The sequence below is a fragment of the Helicoverpa zea genome, chromosome 21 (genome assembly GCF_022581195.2).
Source record: "Helicoverpa zea isolate HzStark_Cry1AcR chromosome 21, ilHelZeax1.1, whole genome shotgun sequence".
Classification (NCBI taxonomy): domain Eukaryota; kingdom Metazoa; phylum Arthropoda; class Insecta; order Lepidoptera; family Noctuidae; genus Helicoverpa; species Helicoverpa zea.
In genome coordinates, this window is record NC_061472.1 from 7,087,042 (window position 1) to 7,113,511 (window position 26,470).

General features: G+C 37.2%; 1 protein-coding gene across 5 annotated transcripts in view; it reads right to left on the reverse strand.

The window, feature by feature from the left end:
* LOC124640683 overlaps positions 1–26,470 on the reverse strand; it is a 38,494-nt gene that overhangs the window by 3,239 nt on the left and 8,785 nt on the right. The window contains exons 2-22 of one of the 5 annotated variants that reach the window (XR_006985581.1): positions 14,116–15,398; positions 13,738–13,945; positions 13,603–13,648; positions 13,259–13,344; positions 12,295–13,174; positions 11,526–12,215; positions 11,193–11,388; positions 6,538–6,767; positions 6,334–6,456; positions 6,006–6,182; positions 5,617–5,861; positions 5,374–5,531; positions 5,120–5,286; positions 4,637–4,769; positions 4,309–4,431; positions 3,876–4,097; positions 3,078–3,766; positions 2,401–2,577; positions 1,600–1,695; positions 803–899; positions 20–340 (exon numbers count right to left, since the gene is read on the reverse strand). Coding sequence is in view for 4 of the 5 variants with exons in the window: in XM_047178567.1 (XP_047034523.1) it covers positions 803–899; positions 1,600–1,695; positions 2,401–2,577; positions 3,078–3,766; positions 3,876–4,097; positions 4,309–4,431; positions 4,637–4,769; positions 5,120–5,286; positions 5,374–5,531; positions 5,617–5,861; positions 6,006–6,182; positions 6,334–6,456; positions 6,538–6,767; positions 11,193–11,388; positions 11,526–12,215; positions 12,295–13,174; positions 13,259–13,344; positions 13,603–13,648; positions 13,738–13,945; positions 14,116–15,364 (5,992 nt within the window). In the remaining variant the exon portion in view is untranslated. The remainder of the gene's footprint in view (positions 1–19; positions 341–802; positions 900–1,599; positions 1,696–2,400; positions 2,578–3,077; positions 3,767–3,875; positions 4,098–4,308; positions 4,432–4,636; positions 4,770–5,119; positions 5,287–5,373; positions 5,532–5,616; positions 5,862–6,005; positions 6,183–6,333; positions 6,457–6,537; positions 6,768–11,192; positions 11,389–11,525; positions 12,216–12,294; positions 13,175–13,258; positions 13,345–13,602; positions 13,649–13,737; positions 13,946–14,115; positions 15,399–26,470) is intronic. The other 4 variants (XM_047178569.1, XM_047178568.1, XM_047178567.1 and 1 more) reach the window with 4 other exon arrangements.

The following is a 26,470-nucleotide window of genomic DNA, read 5'->3' on the forward strand; positions in this document are numbered from 1 at the left end:
AAAAAGTGTTACTACTCACAACAAAATGCAAAAAACGAAACCATGCCGCAACACACTGGGGTAGTGGGTCTTCTAAGAACCGTCCGATAGCCAATTTACTTACATGATATATTTTTGAGGGATTCGAAGCGAATTATAATTTGAAGGGAATGAGTTCTAAGCATTATGTAGCTTAGTTACATAGTTAATGATTTTTCTGGTGTTGTAGATGCAATAGCATCTAAAGTGAAATTAGTGGGTGGGTATGTTTAGAGTGGAGAAGTGAATAGTGCTGGTGTAAAATGTAAGTGTATGGCTAATCAGTGGTTGGATGCGGACGGTCCTTGCTCAGTGTTGGTTCCTGCACAAAACGGTACAAACGGCATCAAGCATAAGGTTACAGGCGTGACACACAGTGGGTTAGTCACATCAAACACAACAATTGCTACTTTGAATACTAAAAACATCAAAATGGCAATTCTGTGAGAAATTAAAATAATGTGAAAGTCAAAAATTTTGTCAGTGTAATTTGTGGAAAGGTTGCAAACGGTATTAAACATCAACTTGCATTATTCAACTATGTTTGTCCAATAGATTTTAATTTTTATGAAAATCCATATAAGAGTAACAAAAATCATATCCTATTTATAAAACAAGCAAAAGACTTTTTAATATACCTAAGTTATTTCATAAATTCTTCGAATAATATTGTGATCATCGGAAAATTATGAAACAAGCCAGAATAATTTGAAACAAACATCAACTAACTCTAAATACAGGTAAAATAGTGAAGGGCAAAACTAGTATAAAGCAATTTCCTTACCGGCGATGATTTTGCTCATCTCAGTGACTTGCTTGGCGAGTATCTGGTTCATTTGTAGCAAGTGCTCCCGCTGCCGTTTCTCGTCGGCGTCCGGACTCTAACGTCATCATACAAGCACACACATGTAGGGTTGTGCTGGATTATATATTTACAGCCAACATTCGAAGCGGTTGTACAAGCTTCTCGTGTATTTGCTGATAAAATGTTGCTATTGGGTACTCAAACGATTATAATATGGACTTATGTTAGATAGCAAAACAGGATGTTACAATAAATGTCCATTTTATCAGCAAATACCAAACTATTTATAGTCTATACATTATTTTCAGGTAATAGATATAGAACACTAAGAAATCCGTATAGAGAAGAATGAACATGCAAAAATTACAAAAAAGTTCATTCCGAAAACATTGAAAGCAGAGCGAGCGAATTTAGAGTGCAATATTCAATATAATAGTGAAGTAATGAGGATGATGTACAGATTTTACAATACCAACTAGGAGAGGAAAGTAACTACATTGATGATGAACTATTTCCAACTGATTACAATGAAGGAAAACTATGAAAAAGCGTTGCTTAAAAATCTTTGAGAAAAGTTGAGAATCTTACATAAAAATAGATGTACGGATTAGTTCAGGTCAATAAAGTTGAAACAGTTACAAGTAGTAATCGGAAACAGTCATAATTCAAACATTCACAGAATGTATTCCTCGTTATTCATATTGTTGAGGAAGTAACGCATCGTAAATCTACATCGGAAGTGATAGTAAATGATGCAACATTGATATTATGCGTACCTTGTTGGGGTCAGCCGATGTGCCCGTCAACATTTTCTTTATCGACTCCACTTTCTCTTGCCTCTTCTGTTGTTCTTCAGGAGACAATTCTGGAGGCTAAAAAAAAAAATAAAAGCCATAAAATCTATGTATTTAATTTTAATATTAAAATCCTTATAAATATTTATTAACTTCAAAAACAAAACACTCTCAAATATATTGCTTGTTAGTTAACTATGCTTCACTGAAGCGATTAATTACACACAATTTATGCATGATCGACTACGCATGCATGATCGGGAATAAAATGGATAATTATCGACTACTTGCATAGACTTCATCTTTATCCGTCCATTTAAATCTATTGCTGGACAAAGTCTTTCCCTGGGATTTGATTCCCGGGTAAAATTTAGTAAAAGGGAGAAATCCAAGTGGCCTAGGATCCGATAGTTGACGATATTAAACACCCGTCGCTAGACATAAGGCCATCGGTGTCAGTTGGTACTTTGGTGACAGTCGTAAAAATTCAAAGTCTGACGGCGAGGGGTATTGAGTTACCGATGTAACTGTGTCGAGAAGGTCAGATAGGCAGTTGGTCTTTGGCGAACACTGGTATTCAGCTCCATGCGATTAGACTGGAAGTGGACCCCAACATATGTAGTTGGGAAAAGGCTATGTGAAAGCGTAATGTTTTCTCTCCGCCACTCAAAGATAGACTGGTAGACGTCCTTTTAAACGTCTGTTGAACACTTGTCTAAAAAAATGACAGATTATGACGTGTTCAACAGATGTTTAAGTTTTTGTAGTAAGTCGAGAACTCACTTTCTCTGGAATATATCTCTCCGGTATGAGTATCTTCTGTGGTGCAGCCAGCAGCTGGTCGATGGTGTTGTCAGCCAGACGCAGCGCTTGCGGCGGCAGCGCGGAGCGGACCACGTCGGGCGCGGCGCCGCGGAGAGCGCGCTCCATGTCCGCGTCGTCTACTGAACGACCCAGCTTCTGGGGCAATAAGTAGGATTTTGATGTCGGGTTTTCTTACAGGTCATAGGTTGTCTTTTAATTTGATTACATAATTGAAATGTTTGAAAGTTTAACGGTATCGATTTATCAGCATCTACAATCTACATCAACGGATATGAGTCTATCCTAATGAGGAAACAGTGCCCTGTAACAGGGTTTGCGACCTACGAGGAGGATGAGAATGCCTGATAAATAAAAATAATTTCAAATTACTTAATTTGTATAGGTACATAGTATACCTACCACTGTATGTAAGTAAGGATTTTTGTGTCAAAGGTTTGTAATTCTTATGATACCCTTGATATACCATGATGATACCTTTGCTTTATGTTTTTAAATATCATAAGCAAGAAATATAAAAAATCGGCATTTGTCGTTCCAGTGGCTTAATGTAAGTTTGTTTTTTCTTCCAACATTAGATATAATTACTGCAAATCATATCGTGACTTTAAAAACAATTGCGCATAAATTATACTTACATCTTGATTATACGCATCCTTAGGCATTTCATTCAAGGTCTTAGCACTCAGATGGTGTGGTGCAGTATAGTGGCGCCTCTTCTCCTTCGGAACTTGCCTTCGATGCAAAGAGCCATTCTTCGGAGCATCCCCAGACATCTCCGTAATAATCTGCTTAGCGGCCTCACTCTTAAATATCGGCGACAATTCCATATGTGACCTCGTCAAGCTGACAACACTGCTGGTCTTTGACAAAGGATCATTCGTCAAAGTTCTAGAACTATCTGTAGGGCTATTCAAGTACTGCGTTGATAAAGACATCGTTCGATCGTAACCAGACCTATCGTAGCTCTTGTTGTAGCTACTGCTCAAGGAAGACATGTTTTGGGAGTAGTCGTAATTGGAGAGAGAAGGACTGGACACGTATTTGGGGCTCAAATCCATATTTGGCTGCAGATAGTTGTTATCTCTTCTCACGCCGTACACTTGTTCGTATTGTTCGTTTCGTGGTACTGATGAAGCTCGGGAATAGTTCAGGGATTGTACGAGTTCTTCTTCAAGGAACTGGTCTAAGTTAGCCGTGATGTTGTTTGTAGGCCAGTCGGACATGGGTTGGAGTGAACGTTCTCTGTCTCGTTGTCGTCTTTCGCTTTCCCTCTTCACTATACGGACTGTTTTGATTTCTTGCTTCTCCACATTGGTGAGGTTGCCTACAAAATAATGATTCGTTACTATAATGCTTCATACTTATGTCAAACAAAGAAGACCAGACCTTATGGTCGAACATCCAAAATTAATATTATTATAGGGTCTACTCACTGAATCCAGCATGTTGCAAGTCCTCACTGTTAAGAGGCGATGTGACATCAGCACCGGGTCCCCTAGTATCCACATACAGGGGTGTCTCGACGTTAGATGGCTCGTAATGTCCGGGCGGCATTAGAGGTCCAACGTCATAATCGTAGTCGGAATGGCCGTGGTCGATAGTGTGGCCTGTGTCGAGGTTGGTTTCTTGCCATGAAGACATTGGGCGGCGTTTACCTGAAGCAGATAAATCAATTTATACCCTATTTATTCTAGTAGAAAAACAGAGGCTTGTATAATTTAAAGATGCTCCATAAAATCTTCTTAAGGCCCTGTCTGAGAATGAATATTTCGTAAGGGTATCTATTGAACTGACTAGACAAGATTGAACTATCTTTCCATCATTAATATTATAACAGAATTTCCAAGTAGGAGTATGCGTGCTTACCAGGCATGGCATCGTGTGTATTCTGCAGTGCATGCGACTGTTGAGTCAGATGCCTGACAGCGCGGCTCAGCTCCTGTCGTTGTCGCTGCAACGCTGTTACCAGTTGCTGCACTCGTGATACTTCTGCAATCAAACATTAACTTAGTAGTTAGATATTCACGGTTAAGAATGTTTTTAATACTTCTAATTGCTAGAAGTACCTTTTAAATGAAAAGACATATAGACGATTAATTATTGAGATTTCAATCCAAGAGTCGCTATAGGGGAAGGTGCACTATTAAAAAGAAGCAAGAGATTTTAGTTTCTTATAGTCTACTGGTGTACTAACCGTCTTCCAGCATAGCTGTGGGATTGGTAGCGTGATGCTGATGACCAGCCGCTCGCCTCGCCTGCAATGCACGACGCAGTTGCTGCAACTCACGCTCCAAGCGAGCGTTATCTGCCACTGTCTGCTCTAGTTTCTGTTAAAATATACATAGAAATATTAGTATATTATAAGAAAATATAAAGTCATCTACAAACATGCAGCATTCAGTGGTAAGTCATGCCTGCAATTATATACACCAAGATACCCAAAATTCAAACTGATCACTTTAATTACAACGAACACATTAATGTCTTATTATACAACCACTATATACTTTGCACTATAACAAAAATCAACATTGAAGTTATAAAGTTATAAGAACACAATCAAGCTTTCTCAATATGTACAAAGAAGTGCAAACATATAAAATCATTCTCTGAAAACCAAATAGATATAGCTATTATATATAAATAAAAAATAAAAGTGCATGATATAGACGAAAACCTTATAAACCTTAGAATTGTGCGCCAACATTTGTTGCACGCGCGCTAGTTCTTCCTCGAGACCACCACCGGTGTTGCTGGGAGGAGGTGGTCTACGAACATTGTTGGCAGGATTCATATCAATATTTATGTCACCTTTGTGGACACTGTCTAATTTACCACGGACACCTGAAAATGTAAGAATATTATCTACTATATTTTCACTTGTATCTACAAAATCTTTGCTAATTATTGCAACTTTGTTTTATATCTTACCAGATAGTAAGTTTTCTATAGCATCTTTATCTGTTTTAAGTCCTTGCAGAATAGCAGCTTCGTCCGATAGTTCTTGTTCTAATGCCCAGAGTTCTGCTACTCTTGCCCTAGCTGCTTCGGTTTCTAAAGATTTGCCAGCAGCAACACTTTCTAGCCATCTATAAAACAACAAAAAATATATTTTAAAGTTTTATCTTTTCCAAAAAAAATACTTTGACCATCATAAATATTGTCCAGTAGTACCTTTGTTGCTCCAGAGCGTGTTCAGCTAAGACTTTCTGTCTTAACCTCTGATTTCTCTCAAGTCTCTCGATGGTGGAACCAGGCCTATTGTACAGAGACCCTAACTTGACCATATTGTCAACCAACTGTACGAGAGGTTTGCTTTTCTCGTACTGGTGTTCCAACTCCATCAATTGATTCTTGAGAAATTCGAGCCGTTGAAGACTCTCTTCACGTTCCATAGCTTTCAAGGAACTGATGCAATCCTGCAAAAAATAACATCTTGTAAAAACCGTAGCTATAAACGTTGATTTATCTTTGGAAGAAACGTTTGAAAAACATAGTAGAATAAAACAAAACATGCATAAAATAATGCAACTGAACAAATAATAAAAAGCTTTAACAAACACCTCAATGCTACTGATTTGAGCACAGCACTGTTCGATGGCACGATGAGTGGCCGCGTGACGTCTCCGCAGTTGGATCAAGAGTAACACCAATTCTTCATGAGTTCGACCGAGAAGCTCGCCAGCAGTAGGAATCTCACCTAATTGCTCATTTTGATTCGGCTGCTGCACGCCCCTTTGCTAATATGATAATACAAAACGTAACACAAATGATGAAGCAAAATGCACTAATAAACAAAATAAATAAATATCGTGAAACAAACTAACGCTAACTAAGAATTAAAACACAATGAACACAAAAAAACTACATACTCAAATAATAACCACATACCATGTCGTCTGTTTCAGTGTTCCTCCGAACTCTTGGACTCACTGCTCTGATTGGTTGCTGAGAAGCTCTAGACGGAGATCTAGCTGAAGCCCAAGAGTCCTCTGTCGTACTTAATGCATGTAACTGTAAAAATGTCATTAAAATTAACAAGGACTTAACCAAAGCTTTTGATGTGCTGTTACAGATGATTTGAATGGGTCTTACATTTTGCTGAGATGTTGACATTTGTTGTGAGCCGTAATGATCATTGGACTGTTTGTCTTCCACCCATCTGACCCTCGGGCTCACTGCACGTACCGGTATATTGGCGTCCCGGCTGTTCCGTCCAATAGATGTGTTACTTCCAAGAAAAGCTTTCTTTGACAATGCTTGCTGATTTGTCGTATTATTGTTTGTTCCAGATTCCGTATGCGCGCCTGACATTGTCATAGAAGCTGCAAAAATGACCCTCGTAAGAATGGAATGGCAATATATATTAACCTTTCTGAGTAAATCCAATACATTTAATTTGTTTGAGAAGTAAACATGATAAAGTGTGTATCAGTGCGTGTATTAGTAGAACATGTTGATTACTATGTACAAATAGAACACAATCCATGTTAAATTCGCATGCTTGGTATCTCTTAACACCTTATCGTGTTTCAACCCTTCCATTGAACCAATTCTAGTTTTCAAATTAAACTGATAGGTAAACACATAAAAATGCCAAATTATTTACAATTCAGTTTTTAAATAATGACTTTGCTTTGCTTTAATATTGTAACAGAAATATAACTTACATAGTGTACCTTACAGGACCATAGAATGTTAGAGGATACCTTCATTGCTTGCACTATCAGTTCCAGTGTCCGTACTACAGGCAGCGTCTCCCCCGCCCGCACTCGCGCCCGACCCCCGCACGCGTCCTACTTTGCCTTTCATAAAACCACTTGACATTAGATCCCACTGCCTAAGCTTTTCTCTATCAATTTCAAACCTTTTTTTATTCCTGGCATCAGCTTCGCATGGTCGACTCACATGTGTCGAAATAATTGATTTATTTGGTTCAACGGCTAATTGTTCATAAACACCTTCATCCGATTGCTTTAACGACATTTCCGCGCTTTCAGCGAGGCTCACATACACATCATTTTCGTCTAATTTTTGTTCTTCTTCTAAAAAGTGGCAATGGAAACCAGTTCTATAATCTCTACTTCTTAAAGCTCTTCCTTGTATATCGCAATTAACATAAGTAACATTCCTACTTATTTTACTTGTTCCGTCTTTTTTAACTCTTTTGATGCTGCTCATGCCACATGCTTCGTTTATCTTAGATAGTGATGTTCCTGCAGGTACAGTGTCTAAATCGTCCATAGATCGGGCATGCCTGTGTGACACGCGTCTTAAATTATCTCTCCATATAGCATCCTCATCCCAATGTTTGTCTCCTTGGCACACGACATTTTCATAAGCACCAACGTCTGCTTCGGCATCATAATAAACAGTGTTAGATGAATTTCCGCTGCAGTGAGACGACATACTTGTGCTAGATAGTTTTATTAGGGAACTTGAATTTAATTCTGGCGAGGAATTATCATGATTGCTACTTGAATTCTTTTTACATCCAAGACCTGATAAATTCATTGATTCTGGAATTTTAGAATTCTTACCACCTGTGGACTCGTATATATTTTTCATATCAATTTCAGGATCCTTATCTGTTGCACTCAAAAACTCAACAGACACGCTTCTTGCTGTAGAAGCTAATTCAAAAGATGGTTCTGATAATATAAGTTGATTGTTACGAATAGGGTTATGAATATGAGATATATCATTTTTCTTATGTAATGGGCCCCTTCGCCGTTGGTTATTTAGTTTCCGATGAAGGTTAGTGTTTTTCAGATAATGAGAAGTAGGTAAAACATTAATATGCTCTTGCGAAGAAAGATCAGAGTAGTAATAAGGAGCACTGTGTTCTGTAGAACTTTCCCTACTATGAAAGCCTGTAGAGGTAGAAGATGCATTTGTCTCATTGCCGGTGCGAAGTGCTATCTTCTCATTTTCAAATTCCTTTACCTTGTCAGAGAGGGCGTCGCTGTTTAAATTTTTGCTCAATAGTTTTTCTTCGTCATAATTCTTACAATAATATGACATTGGTGACCTGGGTATTCCGGATGAACTGCAGGAACTTTGAGAGCCTGTGTAGCTAGACGTCTGTTCACTGATGTGTCGAAATTGCTGGCCAATAGAATTTCTGCTCCCGTAACTATTTAATCTACTATTGTGATTTATGGGAGTGCTCGAAGAACGAGTGTGTGTTGTAGTTTGTAAAGCAGCTTGAATTACATTATCTTTGTAATTCGATGTTTCTGGTGCTGAGCTATTCAATTGAGGTCCTTGACTGCTCACATTGTGCTCTTCAATTGTACTTACTTGTAAATTATCCAAATATCTATCTAAATCAACAAAAGTAGGAGCATCATTACTCAAAGGCAATTCGGCCTTGACTAGTTCAAATAACGATTCATCAGATAAAGGTCTTCTTTTTATCATCATTTCTAAATTTCTGTATCCTGGGGAATGTCTATAATCTATAGCTAAGTCACTTTCGTTTAAACTTGTAACTTCGGATGATATATTTGAAGGTACTAAATCAAACTTACTACTAACGTCTGATTCAAGAGATAGTCGAGACGAATCTCTTTCTGCACTATAACTTCTTAAGGAATCAGTTTCAATACTACTTGACTGATTATATTGGTCCAGTAAACTGCTGCTTAGTAAATTACAGGAACTTTCACTCATTTTATTCCTATCGTTAGTCAAACTTGCTCTACTATTTCGGATTTTCTCACCTCTGGAAAGTGTATCATGAATCGATGTTCGACTTCCATAAATCATTAATGATGTTGTTTTCCTTTTCACGGTATTCATCTTCTGATTTTCACAAGTTAACATTTTTAATATAGAATTATCGTACGACATATCCGATTTATCTAATTTTTCTAAAATATATTTAGACAGAGCGTCATCCGACAAGTCATCGCAAGGAGGAGAAGAACTCGGGACAGGTGGAGGTGAAACAATTTCACTATCAGAACTATCATGAACATCTAAAGTACTTTTACTACTGCTTAAATAATACGATGCAGGTCTGAATGTATCTGATATACTAAATCTACTGAAGGGAGAATCCAAAGATACGATATCTTTGTTTGAGTCATCGTCAACATCTGAACTTTCACATTTATCTTTAGAATTTTTATCAGTCTTAGAAACTCTTTTCAAAGTATGATTTTTAGAATCAGCAAAATTAGATGCAGTGTCCAGTAATTTAGTTTCATCTGGAGATTTATTTTCATTTGACGATAAGTTGCTAAGTTCCATGTATACAGGTTCAACTTTGCCATTGTTGACACAAACAACTTCATATGTTTGTGTATCCTCATCTTCATTTCCTATATTCATTTCTACGTATGGATTGTCTTCATAACTTTGGGGCATAGATTGATCAAATACACTTAAACTTTCGAATATAGCTTTATGCGGTGGTTCCACTACGGATACTTTACGAGGGCTCATAGGTAAATAATGATTCTCACCAGAACACACTGGAGGAGTCTCTGACTTAGCTTCAGTTTCTATTTGATTTGTATCATTATTTTCTGTATGACTACTATTGACTTTAACGTCGCAATTAGGTTGTTCTTTTATGTTTTCATCATCAGACTCCATCAAAACTTCATCTAAATCGTTATCAGTATATTCCATTTGCGTTTCAGATTCCGCTTCGCTGTCTTCTGTTTCACAGCCATCTTCAGAAACTGTCGGAGGGCCTTTCTCTATCACATCCGCTTGGTCTGATTCGAAAATTGTTTTTTCATAATCATTACAATTGTCTTCCAAGTTTACTTTAGGAATAGATATTGTACATAGGATATTTTGATAAGTGTTTTCATCGGTACTCTTGAGTTTCGTCTCTTCGTTAGAAGAGTTCTCCAAATTATCAGTTTGAGCATTGGAGGACGCGTGCGGAGTTATAGGTCGCATAATGTTAGGACTTGTTAGGTTCACTTTACGAGACCTTCCTGCCTGCATATCTCTGGGTTTTTGCAGATCAGTGCCCGATGTTTCCTCTGAGGTGCAAAAGTGAAACCAATAATTACTATATCAATAGTAATTATTTAATACATAATAATGGTTCATAGAGTTCCTTATGGTCACCACAATGTTAGTATTATATTTGGCTTGGGTGTTAGAGTGATGCAAACTACTCAAAATAAACCAACAAAAAGTATAATCTGTAACCCACCACCGAATAATAGACCAGTATAAAGTTAGTGGCACAATATCCCCGCAGGCAGGAAGGTACCTCTCCGCAAAGCGAAGTCATCATAATGCTACTGCAGGTGTTCCATGTATATGATAAACAATTAAACATTAAATAATGAATATATTATACTTCTTATTAAATGGCATTTTCATTATTTGACTTATAAGGAAAACAGTACTGTACGCGTTTTAATTAATTGAGAATGTATGATCTTAGAATTTTAATAGCACTTATGAAATTAAAGGATGATATTGAATTTATTGTTGCGTAAAATAATGTTTTATTAGAATGTTAATGCTATACAACATTTTAACACAATATTTTTCAATTCCTCTATAATATAAAAGACGTTCTGACTGTCTTGTTCATGCATACAATAATAATTTAAAAAATAAAATAATCAGTTTCATGCTCCTTCCACAATTGCATTGGACACCATATTTTCAACCATTCTTCGTAAACCATGCTACAAAATAGCAACTACTTACCTACACACATCATAATATACAAGGGAAATGAAAACTTAAATCCAACTGTTGTCACATACCTTCATCGTCAGAAGAGTAGCTATTATAGGATGCATTCGTATAAGTCTTGGGCTTATATTGATCAGATCTTAGAGACTGTCGACTATGGTTTAGAGACCTTGCCAGAGAAATTGTTGCAGGGGTGCTTTTCCTTGTTAAAGGTGATTGCAACATTCTTTGTTTCCATTCCAACAGCCTTTTCATGGACTCCTCACGCTGAAAAAGTAAAATACATAGTCACTTTTTTTTCATTAATAATTCGAAAGCTTCGTAGGTCTGAATTATTTACAAAGATGTAATTAAGTAAGTCACACTGTCCGGCTTTGTAATAAAACTGAACATTATTGATTTACCTGTTGGACTTTCTTTTCACCTTCCTTCTCTGGAGCTGTAGACGGTAGCCTCGCACTAGCAGACCTCATAAAACTATCAGGGTTAGTATCATATTTAGCGGCCTCCTTCACATATCCACTTATATTTGACCCATCGCTCATCACACTCCCACTTCTATTTAAATACTCTTTCTGAATCTCCTTTTCTTTCAAAGTCCAATTGGAATTCAGTGCCTCTACATCACCATATTTTGAATTATAACTAATGTTATCCCGACCCGCGCTAAATTCTGCTTCATAATTGTTATTTGTCATCTGAGAATACGCGGTACTTAGTTGTTTCTTTGCTAAACCGCTGGCGTATTTTGCAAGGGGTATCTCCATATTTCTAGGAGTCACGCTTGGAACTAACCCTTGCTGCAAATATTGTGCGGATTGTCGCATCTTCTCAGCATAGCTTTCCTCTGAATAGTACCTGTCGGAACTAGGATCGTAGTATGAATTTATATCCAAGCTTGATTTGGGTCGTTGTGGCTCTTTGTACGTATCATAAGCCGATCGAGCAGGTGCCGTTCTGCTCATCATTTCAGCTTTGGACTCATATTCAAGAAAATCAGCGCTATGTGGTCTTGGCATCGGAGGTTGGATACCACTTGATTGCATCTTCTTTCTCCGTAAGACTGACGGTCCACTGAATGTTTTTTCTTGAGACTGAAAAGAAACAAAATATAATTTTATTATCTTACAAGGATATTTACAAGATGAAGAATCTAATCATAATCTTACTTACATAGTTTCCTGTATACTTTTGTTGCTGCTGCTGCTGTTGTTGTTGTTGCTGATGGCTAGATGCTATGCTGACACCATCACGATCTTGAGATGGATTCGGTGATTTGGCGTAAGTTTTACCGTATTCGTTTTCAGTTGCGTATTGTGCGTACACATCTTCGTAATCTCCAATTTTGCCTTTATTATAAGCAGACATAGTTGTTGATCTTCCATAAGCATCAGGTGTACGTCTCTCAGCCAACAAACGCTCATTGATAGCACTTCCCGCCCTTCCAGGTCTTGCACTTAGCTCCCCATACACTTCTCTGTTGTAAGCGTTCATGTCTATGTTAGATTTACCATTATTTCTACTTTCAGAATTAATTTCATTGTGTATCGACTGCGCTCGGTCTTCCCTCGCTCTTTCTTCCCTTGTATTACTTCTGGAATTCTTATTTTGTTGTTCATTACGATCGTCTTTAGGAGTAACTTCATTTTGAGGAGTCGTGTCTTGAAGGAATGGATTCCTCTGTTGCGATTGTCTATCATATATCTGATCCTTGTTTTCTTGTGCCGCCTGTTGCTGACTTCGATTCCTATCAAAGTAAGGTGACTGCGGGTTAGACTTATACATTGATGATGTACTGGGTTGATTGTTTTCAAGTTTGTCGGTAACTGTGTTTGTTAATGGCAGAGAGAGATGTTGCGTATCATAAGGTGGTCGTTTTGTATGATACTGTGTTTGCTGCTGTACTGGCGGTGGAGATTGCGGGCTGCGAGTGTATGTAGGCTCTTGGTTTGGACTGGCGGGATAATTTGCGTGGTCTTGATAACGTGCGTGACTAGTGCCTTGACTGTAGTGTGATGCTGGCTTTTTGAGTAAGTCATAGTTTGGATCGTACCTGTAATGCATGGAAATGAAATGGTATAATTTTGTTAAGTATGTTATTACTAGTTAGAGCAGTATCAAAATAAATAAGTCATACATGTCAGGGCTTGGTGAGTTATAGCCTTCATTAGAGCGTCTCGGCTTAGGTGGCGCGTTGGCATACGTCGGTATTTCATCGGCATCCTGCAGCAAAATAACTTCATTTTAATCAACATTCATAAAGCATGTTGTAGTTAATTGAAACCTAACAATTATCCGTGATGCATTTATTAAGTGCATTCCGAACAGGTTGTTAAATGTACAATCAATTTGTGTCGGCGTCGTCGACGCTATTATCTGCAGTTATAACGACTATGTAATAGCTGTCCTTGGTTCCGCTCTGGTAAACTAATTGTCGATCCCCTGAACCGGTACATTATACGTGCTTTCAATACTACCCACCTCTGTTTTAGCAGCTGTCCGATCGCTCTGTTTCTGCGGCTGTTCACTGCAAATAAGAAATAATCAATTTTAGAAAAACAACTATCAATAAAGTGTAACAGGTGTGAATAAAATAAAACTTGTTGTAGATCTTACTTGGGGCTTTGCATAAGTGCGGCCATGGTCAGTGCCTTCACCCATTTCATCATGGCTTCCTGATCAGGTGCGGCGAGAATGTAAGTTCTCATGTTAGCATGTTCCAGTTTGAAGGCAAACTTCCGAAGTACTTTATCTTCCGCAGTACAGCTTGATACTCTGTATGACGGAAGTAGCACAGAACCAAGGAGTTTTTCTTCGTCTTGACCTATAAACAGAAAATACATTCTCAAAATAAAATCTCAAAGTCTAAACTCTAAGCACACGCGTCCCGTGAGAACTACCTACTTCGTAGCCGCGTATAAAAACTAGCTGAGAAAAGTTATCTAAACTTATCTAGATCTTCAGTGAATCAAATAAAAAAGATAGAAAACTTACTTTTATAGTAAAACAAACAGTACTCCGATAGCACGAACCATCTTTTCCGCCAAACTTTCAATCCATCTGATCCTTGTTTGTATAGAATGCCGGACATAGTGACGGGAGCTGATGGTATGCGCTGCGCTATGGGTGAGCGTAATGCTTGGTTCCCACCACTACTTCTCCTGCTCTCCGAGGACGGAGACTTCACGCTAGGAGTACTCGACTCACTAGACTTCATTGGTGAAGCGATACTCATGTTGTTCTTTTGGCTCTGATTATTATAGTCTGACGGAGGAGATTGGCTTTTCGCTTTATCGGCTTCTATTTGCCTACGATATTGTTGTTCCTGTTCTCTGTATTCCGCTTGCTGATTCTGATTCCATTGGGCTTCATATTGCCTATTTTGTTTTTCATATTCCTGATACTCATTGTTTTTGGCATAACTATCAATGTCTTTTTGTATATCAGGACTACTATATTCTTTAAAGTCATTTTTACTACTGTATCGGTCTAAGTCTCTATAGGAAGAACCATCAGAGTAAATGCTATTTTGTAAATTTGGTGGCGGTTGAACTCCGTGGATTTGTTGCAGTAACAATTGACGCTCAGCAAACTTCTGCTGTTGATGCATTTGCGCCTGATTTTGATAGTGAAGTTGTTGTTGTAGTTTCATTTGCTGAATTTCACTGTACTGTCTGCGCAATAACTCAGTATTACTCTGTGGTCCTATCCTATTGGAATATGGAAGATATGGCTTTGATCCATACTGATTAGGATTAACGTTAGGCCTATACATAGGTTGATGATTTTGGTATATTTGGTTGGTATCTTTCGGTGGGTTGCGTTTTAGATAATCTTGATATACTTCAGCATTATATCCCTTGGGGATATTGTGGAGTAGCTCATGATTAACATTTTGATCTGTGTGCACTTCTGTCCGTTCGTGCCTCGGAGGTGACTGCGGGTAATTATAGTTATCGTTTGCTCCATAATGTCTGGCGTAATCGTGATTGTGTCCAGTGCCGTATAAATCGTGTCTGTTTTCAAGGAGCGGAGATCGCGCATTCATGTTGGACTGATACTGACTCTGCAGTAACTGGTGCATGACGCCGTTTGGTTGTATTTGGCCTGTTTGTGTTGAGCTGAGGTGGGTGAGTTGTGGGTGCTGCTGGGCGTAGATCTGTTCGGGGTGGACATGGTGAGCCATCAGGTGTTGCTGCGTGAGCGGCTGCTGCGTCGCCGGTGCTATCTTCTTGTTCTCCATTTGGTATTGGCTCTGTGCTGCTGGTGGATCAAGCCTGAAACAAAACAAAACATAAATGTAGCTATTATGTTGTGAAATAGCGTTATAAAATATTATGTATGTACTCGATAACAAGTAAACCTAATCGATTCGATTTGAATCGCTGAATCGAAATGTTATCATCGAATATCTTGGGTTTGATAAGGTAGGTTTGAATACGTAGGTAGGTTAAGTATAAGTTAAAAGCCTATTGCGTGGAATCACGTAACACTTTGTGATGCCGCATGCCACCGACGAACAAATGCGAAGCATTCCGATTCCAATATTGTTATGATGTAAGTACTTCACTTAGGAATTTTAAGACGTGAACATATTCTTTAATTATTGAGCAAGTCCCACCTGATACAGAGGTGTATTCACCATGGAATCACAAACACAGTTCGTAATGAAGTACCTATTCTGAAATTTTATATCATTAAAGACGAATTTGGGATTACTTTTTGAAGCGGTGGAAGAGTTTGCAGTGATTTATCAACTAGTTTAACCGACAAGTAACAATGTCACAGTAGAACTACTAAAAATACTGACATCGTTTTGAAAGTATGTACCTATATTACTTGTGGATATCAATCCGTTCCCTCAATCTTTAAATCAGCAATGTTTCATGATAAAGTAATAAACAATATATTTACACAGATTGTCTGTCCGTCTGCGTGTTACCATGTTGTAAACACGCAACCCTTATTGTTATACCCACACGTAAAAAGCTTATTTTCATGGGAGTGTTAACACGCAAAATAAAGCTAAGTTTTTTATGGTAACTTCCCACGCAAATAAGGCACGCTGAAAAACTTGTCCGTGTGTGAATTTATTAATATTCTAGTTTCTTATGACAACTTTATAAACTACTTTTTCTTACTACTAGCTTGTAGAATGGAACACGAGTTCCCAAGACATAAATTATACACTATCCTGAGGTAGGTACAAATATTTTATTCCCAACTTTTGTTATTATGTTACGGAAAACCATTTCTTTTTGCATTGACAAACGAATTTCGAACTGAAAAATGTTATCCACATTCTTTTGTTTGTAAATCGTGTCAAATATAGCGACCTAAAATTACTCGGAAGAATACTTGAAGACAGATTAAGAAGGATTACAATTGAAACGATTTCAATCGTGCGTTGGCAAACAACGCTTAAAATAAAGGTAAACAAACCGTTTACAAATGTCATCGACCTTATTCATTATCTTTGATTATGTCGTTTATTGAGGAAAAGGCGATAATAGGATATGTGTCAGGGAACATCTATGAATGGCCTTTATTTACTTAATTCATATAAACAGGCGAAGGTGTAATCAGAGTTCTAGAAATGGCAAAATATTGCGTCGGTCTGACACAAACAATACAACTCTCGCTTTTAATTACTTTCATAATATAATAATGAAGAAAGTTTTCAGAGCCTTATCTGATGTCTACCAAATGTACACACTACAATTAATGTAAGACTCGAAACTAAAACAATGCCATAAATAAAAATGGCATTACACTTGCTTCAATGGAAGCAATAAGACATGTAAATCAAAACTATTAATTAGTTATCAAACAATCAATGAAAGAATATCCGAAACTACTCATTACCTACACGCAATTCATCAATCTTCCTGTCCGCTACTAATTTTCCCAACTCGCTACAAATATCGATGTATTACTCTCATCCTGATCAAAGTCGATAATGATTCGATCCATCGCCGACTCGTACGCAGCATCCGGCATGAAAGATCTCCTCGTCTTAATGACCGGAAGATGTGCGAAGTCGGCAGTCATTGTACTCATCTAGTCTGACACTTCCTTCATGTAACGATAATGAGTCACGTCAATCGTTTGTACGTAAATAGTCTGTAACAACTTTGAGATCGAAAGCTGTTATATCCTACATTAATGCTAAGACAGGTAATTGACTATCGGGATGTAATCATATCGGTAGTAATAAGTGATTATAGGAACACAAACTACATATTAGGTAAACTTAAAGTAAGTTTAAATTGATGTGTTTCAAGAGACATGTCCTTAATATGTTAAACATCTGAAATGAGAACCTCGTCCTTTTTAGGTCGTCGGTTAAAAATTATATGAATGAAGATAGGGTTCCCTAGATAATTATAATCACCCTTTGCAGTACCTTATACATTCGATGCATGCATCGCATGGCTAACTTATCCGCTATTAATCCACTCTAACGTCCCTGCATAATATATTCACATGTTTAATAATAAGTCCCCGTGAATATTTAGCATTCTTGAAAGCTCTAACTTCCGGCTAATTACTGAGTAAACAGAAATAAGTTTATTGACGTAGGTAACCCAAATATACTTTTGCTGGAGAGTTTAAACGTGTTTGTGTGCCAAAGTGAATTACGAAAGATTAAGATAAAATAGTCTCTGATTAACAGCATAAACGATATACTGGTGTATATATAATAGCTGGCGAAAAATGACGTATTTCTTAATATTTGGGGCTTTTATAGGCCCATAAAAATGCTTTCTGCTACAATCTATAGCTCGCAAGTAGGTGCTTGCGGAATTGGTTTCTTCTTTATTGATTAGTGATATTCCACGACTTTCTTTTACCGATATTCTTTATCGATACTAGTTACTATTAATTAATGTTTGATGTGAACTAAATACCAAGACTGACCGAGACAGACATTACAAACGTTGGCAAATCATCAAAATTTGCGTGAACTTAAAATAACCCAGACGGTCCCAATATAAAATTAACTGACGCGTCCAGTTTTTGTAATTTTGAGTGTTAATATCTAGGAATTAGTCTGGAAGCCACGGTTCTTAGTCTAGGTCGTAAATAGTACAATTATGGGTGATATTGTTTGCGTTTGGGCGCGGAGAACTGGTCTAGTTGGCGGCGAGCCAACAATCTGAGCCGCGTTTACACCTCGAGACGACGGGAGATTAATCTACCGTTCAATGTCAATCTTACCTAAGGGTGGCCTACATTCAGTACTACGATGCTCTCGTTGTTAGATCAAAGGTGATATTTAGAAATGCGGTTACGATATCACTGTCTATTGTCGTACGCGTATACGATGTCTAATTTCATCGCAGCGGTTAGCTTGTATTCAGATCTACGTACTTCTTGTACGTAGATAAACATAGGTACTCTAAATTGCACCAGGTTAGTAGTATTTTACAATGAAAGGCACATGGCAGAGATTAGGTAAACTATGAACGAGTATAAAGATGACAGAATAATACTTTCGCATACATAATGATAACTACTCGAAATCTTTTTGTAATGTCTCTTTTTACGGTTAATGTTGTTTAGTCTATAGATTTGGAGATTACATAAGGCGTTAATGGATTATTCGTACGCACGACCAAAATCATAACATTGTGTATCAAAAAGCTCTATACGAAAGCTTTGCAGCATCACGCTTCATCAACTGACGTCCCTGACAGCTGACTTCTCAAATTGTCAGTCACTGTCTTTATACTGCTTGTTACACCTCTTATGTTAACGTGTAATGGAACACCCAACTATTATCTAATAACAATCTTATGAAATAAAACATAATAATTCAAAGTGAAATTATGAGGTAATTATACATTGTTTACATTACTAACACCTGTGTAATTATTTATTTTAATTGCGTATGCATTACCATAACTAAATTTAAATGAGTAAATTGACGCTCGCACTCGTAAAAAATACTCGTGGCCTGCTTATGCAGTAATATTTATTACTGCATAAACATAATAATTCTTTTGTTTTTTTTTCGCATAGCACGGTCCCATTTAGCGAAGCATCTTGCAGTTACCGTACAGAAATGATGAGCATTAAATGCCGATCCTATATGAAGTTACATGAATCCTCAGATCAAAGCTCTGATCATGAATCCAATTATTAGTTTATTATCTTCATGTAGGACTCACTTGTAAACTTTCTCAACCTTATTATAAAACATTGTTTAAAAGTAGCGGTTTTAGGCTAGGCATTGCCTAGTCTAGGGTTTAAACCTGGTGCGCTAAGCACAAGTTTCATCATAATAAAGAGGTTTTTTTATTTATTTATTTATTTCAGGCAACTAGGGCCCATAAAAAATACAAATAAACACATATTATTAATAACAATACTTATAAACTAATACATATAATTATCCATATTAATCAACTTTTTTTGCTGGGTAGTTCGCGAGGGTGACTAAACTTCTTAGGTGTTGTGCGATAGTCTCATTTCGTTAATCCATATGAACTTTCCCAGTAATTATCCTCGACTGTTGTCAAGCTAACAGTATTTCACACTTATCTGTTGATTAGATACTTAGCGTCGAAGTGCTACTCTACGTCAACAGCCTGACGTATGTATGTCCCATTAACTGTCTTTCGCAACTAAAATAGTCGAATAAACGTCGCCACGTCGTAATAACACCGTTATTCTTTGAAAATGTTAATGCTACTTTAATAGTTGTTATAAAATGCTAGGTAATCAACGCTTTAACCTGTAAGACTACAGCACAGCACGCACATCCTAGGTAACTTTCTGCGAATAAGGAACATAATCGTGGTATTAAAACTTCTAGGAACTTTTCTGTTATTGTAATGGCATACAATGTAAGTGAGTTATTGAATATGTAATGTAAATGGACCACAAACACGAAAAGTATACAAAACGCCGCAAGAATAACACATACGGAACAAGAATTTCAAATAACATGTTCATTTGTTTATTGGTTTAACACAACCATTTTCATTCACAACGCAGTACCAATTGAAAGTAGAAATCTGTGACTCAGTGTCACTTTACCTGCAGAGTCCGGGTTTTAATAGAATTTCCCTTTAGACAATGACTAAGACGGTATACGATTTAAATAAATAAAATAACGTCTAGAAATACAAAACCTTCAACTGACCCACATTATACCGAAATGCCAGCAAATCAAATTGATACTGTATCTAAAAGAGTATCGAATGACATCATTGATGAAGCCATATTTATAAGGCAGTCGACGCCTAAGTTAATACATACGGATCGCCGTGGTGTATGCAGTGGGTATCGCCTCAAAGGAAATAATTAACAAGACAATCATTAGCTAGTGACTGGTTGGGCTAGATAATGCAGTGTTTCCAATGCCTTGCAGTTAAAATAGACCACATCCTGCAAGCTTGTGGTCGCAAAATTATGGTTAAGTCGAAGTGCTGTTAAATGCATGCAAATTGCTTACTGCGTTAATGGCTAAAGAATATTAGTTTTCAATCAAGGTTGCATATTTTTTTTTTATATTCTTACAGGTTATTTAAGTAGATACAGTTTGTTTTTCTATGTGGGTATAAGAATAGGTATTGTTCTATGTTATGAAGACACAATTGCAATGGACCGACGAAAAAGCTCAGTTTTGCAATAAATAAAACAAAAAGAAATAAATAAGTAATTATGACTAACATGACGATGATATTAACCAAATGTAAATTCAAATACAATGTTCTTGTTGTTTCTTAAAAGGCCAATGACCTATTGACATTGTAAATGCCGGGACTGAACGCCATTTTGCTAAGAATTTTCAAACGTCAGATTTAAATAAAGAATTTAAAAAATATCCTTCATTATCTTGGCTTAGGTACATTTCAACATTCTTTTGTTATAAGATACATACTTACAGCATGAAATCAAATATCTCGGTATGTGAAACTTATCTTACGAGAAATGATACCTACGTGTCATATTATGCACAGAAGTAGATACTTTACTATGTACTAGTGACTAGTAAGTATGCTTGGCAAGCATTTAAGTCTATAAATAAATGTCAAAGAGCTGAAAAATGATATCATCCCACACATATTTACATTCCAGTATCATATTAAAAAATAATAATATTCCAACATATCGCATTTCCTTGAAAATATAAGCTATAGTTGCTGCTTATAATAAATCATAAAATGCATCCAATGTAATGACTAGTTCAAGTTCTATGAAACTAGTGGGCACCTACTTATTATTCATTCATAATCGCGACTTGCACTTGGCGGCCGTGCAGCCTTTCAAAGCCAGTAAAACAACAAATAAAACTCTATGAATGACTTCATCCCATGAATACGACGTTTGAAACAAACAACACATCGTAACAGAAAAAGATTGACGAGAAAAAAGGTGTGGGGAAGATCAAAGCTGTCACTGGGGAGCGTCTGCGCTGGCGCATCCGTTTCCAATTGACAAATGTTGGCGACAACGCGACGGCCGAGTGTTACCAGCGAAATTCCATTGACAGTTGGAGTAGGTATGTGAGATATTAAGGTATAAGATTGAACGCAGTGGAATGCTGAGGCAGTGTCGATTGGCCGAGCCGGTCCCGCACCGCAAGCACTGGGTTCCCGCGGCGTTCCCGCGCATTCTTGCGCGCGAGGTGAACAACCGGCGCGCACGTCGTCGTCCTTGGAACCGCGTGCTCCTTTCTACACAGCCTCCATCGACCCGCGCTAAGGGTTGCCACATTTCCGTTCAAACTGGATGCTGCATAGGTCCGGTTCTCTGCCTTCCAATTAACGATGGTAATTACTATAGATACATGTGTGTGGACTCGCTCGGCTAATGGCTTGCGTGCCTAACGGAAACTGTTTTAATCATAGCGAAGAGACAGATGTTTATGTTACTCTGTGAATGTTTTTCTAGCTTTGTTGTTCTGATGAAGTAAGATGCGCATCATACCTATTAATTAGGATATCTAATAAAATATCCATCCAATATTGCTATTAATTTTGTTGTATATGCGAAAAGTGGCAACCCTAGTGGGTGGTAGGACCCTACGTGGTTAGATAATTCACATGTCCGTGGTAACCTGTAACCTGAGTACCGTGACTATGAACAAGAAGTTTCTTTGCGTACAACTGTGCGGTGTAAGAAATTTTCTCACATCCACAACAAAGTATCGGATGGCTTTTCGCGGAAATATGACACAATTTCCACTTAGGTACAACATTTTGGCATATCTTCGCAAATTGAAAGGAACTATTGCCAGATCCTTAGTGCTATCCCCAAAGCATAACAAAACTGTTACTGGATAGGTAAATCTCGGTCAGGGTTTAGTAATACTTAATCAAAAAATGCAGTCTATTGAAACCAGTAATTTAACGGATTAAACAATTATAATTTTATGCTAATATTCACGGCACACTAACCACTTTCTTTAAGTCCAGGCAGCGTGGAAAAATTCTGACATTCTTCAAATTTTCTAAAGTAAAAACTTGCAGTGAAACCTGGGCTATTCGCAATGTTTCGCAATTATTAGTCTCGGCATTTTGTAAATTCTTTTTCACAGACTGGTCTGATGTGTGTCGTCTAAATTGTTCACGTTTTGAAATAATAAACCTGACTCAGGTAAATAGCACTACTTCATTTAAAATTTCCCCTCCGCCTCAGCGTTGGCCGTTTTGATAGACTCGTGAAATTCAGTAGACGGAGTCACTTAAGATCCATTAAGGGCGCTGTAAGTGAGCGGTAATTAAGCAATTACACACCTTTCGCCTAAACGTTGTTAAAGAGAAGTTAAAGAGTAATAACATTAGTGAACACGGAACGGCCGGCAGAGCATGAAAACTTGACAAAGAGATGCCCAGTGCGGCTACAATAAGTGATGTTTTGTTGTGCGATTGTGCCCCCGCCCGGCGGCCGCCAGTGTAGAGTTACTGCGTTACAGGTCGGAACTTCAAACAAAAAAGCCAAGTCTGCCTCCACCGGGTTCACTAAACCAAAAACAATGGGACAAACCAGAAATTAACGGTGAATGTTTGTTTAAGAAAAACAAAAGACAGGTACAATACCATCAGCGGTCTTTTTGTAAATCGAACAGTATTTACTTTCGTTGGAATCATTGTTTGTCACAAATGTGTGTAACTTGATTGCAGTGGTAATGAGGTTAACTGTATTTCAGGTTAGTGGCGCATTAAAAACTCGTAATACGATTCGAATGAAGTATAATATTATTAATCCATTACAAATGACGTAATATAAAATTAAATGCTACTTTAATACCGTATCATTATGATGCCTACATGATGTTATATAATCCGCAGATTATATTGTAAGTACAATTAAAAAGTTGGTATTGCTCAAAATACGTTTAAAAGCTGACATTTTATGGTTTCTTGTCAATGAATGTGGGACTAATCCATTAGCTCCTTCAATAAGCGTGTTGACTAATTAAAGTTACGTAATGAGGTAACGTTTCACAATTTTCTTAGTAATGCAATTTCTTTTTATCTGTTCCGTGCTGGTAATCAAGCCATTGAATCAGTTTAATTAGGTGCAAGTCCACCTTGAGCTTATTTAAAGAAACATTGCGAAACTTTGGCATAAGTTACTGACATTATCATTGAGATAAGAAAAAGATATCCTTTTTTATCTCACTTACGAAATAAAAAAAGGTAGACAATTACTTATTTCTTACTCTCTAAGTACCTAGATGCTTCAATTTATATTGTTAATTTAGAAGCTTAATAAAATTGTCTTGGATGCTCTGAAGTAAGATCGGAGTAAAATACACATACCTATAGGTACTACATACAAGAGTGCTTCTGACCAGGGAATTAGCATAGCTATTAAACTCAGAAATTCTACAAGTCTTCTCGTCGCATCGTGTGTGGCTAGAAGGAATTCATAAATCGTCCTTAAAGTATATTTTATTTTATTTTAGCGACATAATTATTTAGTATTTTACTAAGTTCTATAAGTTACACAGCATTATCGAAACGGATGCGTCGACGTTTATGTGAGTTTTATCAAAACCATTAGCATACCGAACTAGCGACGTTTGGTAAACTGGTTCATGAGATCGAAGACGAAGAAGATAGGTAGAGCATAAATATCTCCTTACAATTAAAACTAAGAAATGTTAATTTTTTTAGTCATAGAAGGAAAAAAGGTAAAATGTTCAACATCAATTTAATGTTGATGAGCAAGTTATTTCAAATTCATGATACGTACGAGTTCCTAATACTTTCAATAATAATAATAACCAAATTCATCAACAAGCGACAAATTACCAAACTACGTGGGTCACATTGTGGATTAGGTAAATGACCTTACTTCATCAACAGAACAGGTGTTAAAATAGGATAGATCTAAATGTAAATTTACATAATTTCATTCGTTATTTGTTTCATTTTGCACTAATATCTAAAAGGGACAGCTAAAAAGCTTTATTCTATCAATAACGTTCTAGTAGGGCTCTGAATTACACGAGCGTTACGATACAATTTTTTAACAAAAGCTTAAAACAAAAGAATTCAAATCAAAATTCGATTTTCATACTCGTAATAAGAGATTGATACCTTGATATTTCAATATTGCATTGAACTAATAACAAGGATCTATCGACACTGACTTTCCTAAAATGAGCATAAAAGAGAGACGTTGAACTTGATTCTATGTTAATTTAATATTGGCAATAGGTTATTTATAATAAATGAGTATGGTGTTTGTTATTTGAATAGATCTGCGTGGGATCACCTCTTTTATGCTCGCGATGCAGCGCGTACCAACCTCACCTCTATGATGTCACTCTATGGTGTTAACAAACATGATTTATTGAATCTCGACGAATAATACAAGTGCCCATTAATAAACTTATTTTTATTTATTTATTCGGTTGAATAGGTCCTCAATACTCAATTCATTATTAGCTTCCTAATATAAAGGTAGTTGATTTTGGACACTGGACCCAGTAGCACTGTTTACAAGAACAAATACTTGTTTTTTTTTTAATGTGAAATCATCAAATGAAATCATCCCACTGTGGGGGCATCATGAGGAATTATGAGACTCTTACTGATTTTAACCCACCATGTTCTTTCTTAAGCCCTTTAAGTTTGTATCAGGGCCGCGGTAACTCTTTCGGAAAATCCCGTAGCCTCGAAAAATATTTGTTCTACGATATTTAAGTCAGTGACGATCAAATAATAGATAAGTCATATTCAATTTATAGTAGATATTTACTTGAAATCGTGGTCCGTGGTAGTGGTATTGAATAATAAAAGACCCGAACCTCGCATCACGACTATACCCGATCGAACACACCTGTTACTTGTGAATAAGCAGCTATTGCTAGATAAATATAGAAACTAAATTATACTGATATCTTTCACCTGTGGCTTGGTGCTAAGCTAAAAAATACGAAAATAGAAACAACATAAATAGGTATTAAGATAACGAATCTCTACAACTTACATAAATACACAATTATACCACATCTGCTATTCAGCTTCTCATCAGTAGATATCTCAACTGAAAGGCCACTTTAGGACCAAAAAGGTCACCTTATCGTCCCATAGATTAAAATGCTTCATGATTAAAAACCACTGCAGTTATAAGTATCCAGTCTACGCATCAGACTTATAGACCTCGCATATCGAATTTGTAATATGACTTTACTAAGCATTAGCGAATATACGCCATGACATATCCTCACATTGCATACCAACATATTTAATGCACATGCAATCCATTAGCCTCAAGTAAACATGCCACAGTGCACTCTGTTTTAAATGTCCCGATTACAAGATTGACTGGTCGATGGTCTGTTTATACAAAATCATCTGCCTAGCCTTTTCCCCCCTATGTTGGAGTTGGCTTCCAGTCTAACCGGATGCGGCTGAGTACCAGTATTTTACAATGAGCGACTGCCTATCTGACCTCCTCAACCTAGTTACCCGAACCACCCAATACCCCTAGGTAGGACTGATTGTCAGACTTACTGGCTACCTGTAACGACCTCTTGACGACTGCCAAAGATATTCAAATGACAATCGGGACATTAATTTATCCTCCGAAACTCGGTCATTGTTGTTCAAGATACACTTAGAACATTCATACAAACTTAGAAATGTTGCATTGGTACTTGCCTGACCTGGTATCGAATCCACACATTTGAGAAGTTGGTTCTTTACCTGTAGGCCACCACAACTTCGACGGTTTATTTATACAGAGGGATCAATACTGATCAGTAGGGACCAGTTAGAGGTGGCAATAAGCCAGTCACGTTTACTGAAGGGCTCGCAGAACGTGCTAACTGCTGTCGAATTTAAATAGATCGACAGTGGTGTTTAACTCAATGGATAGG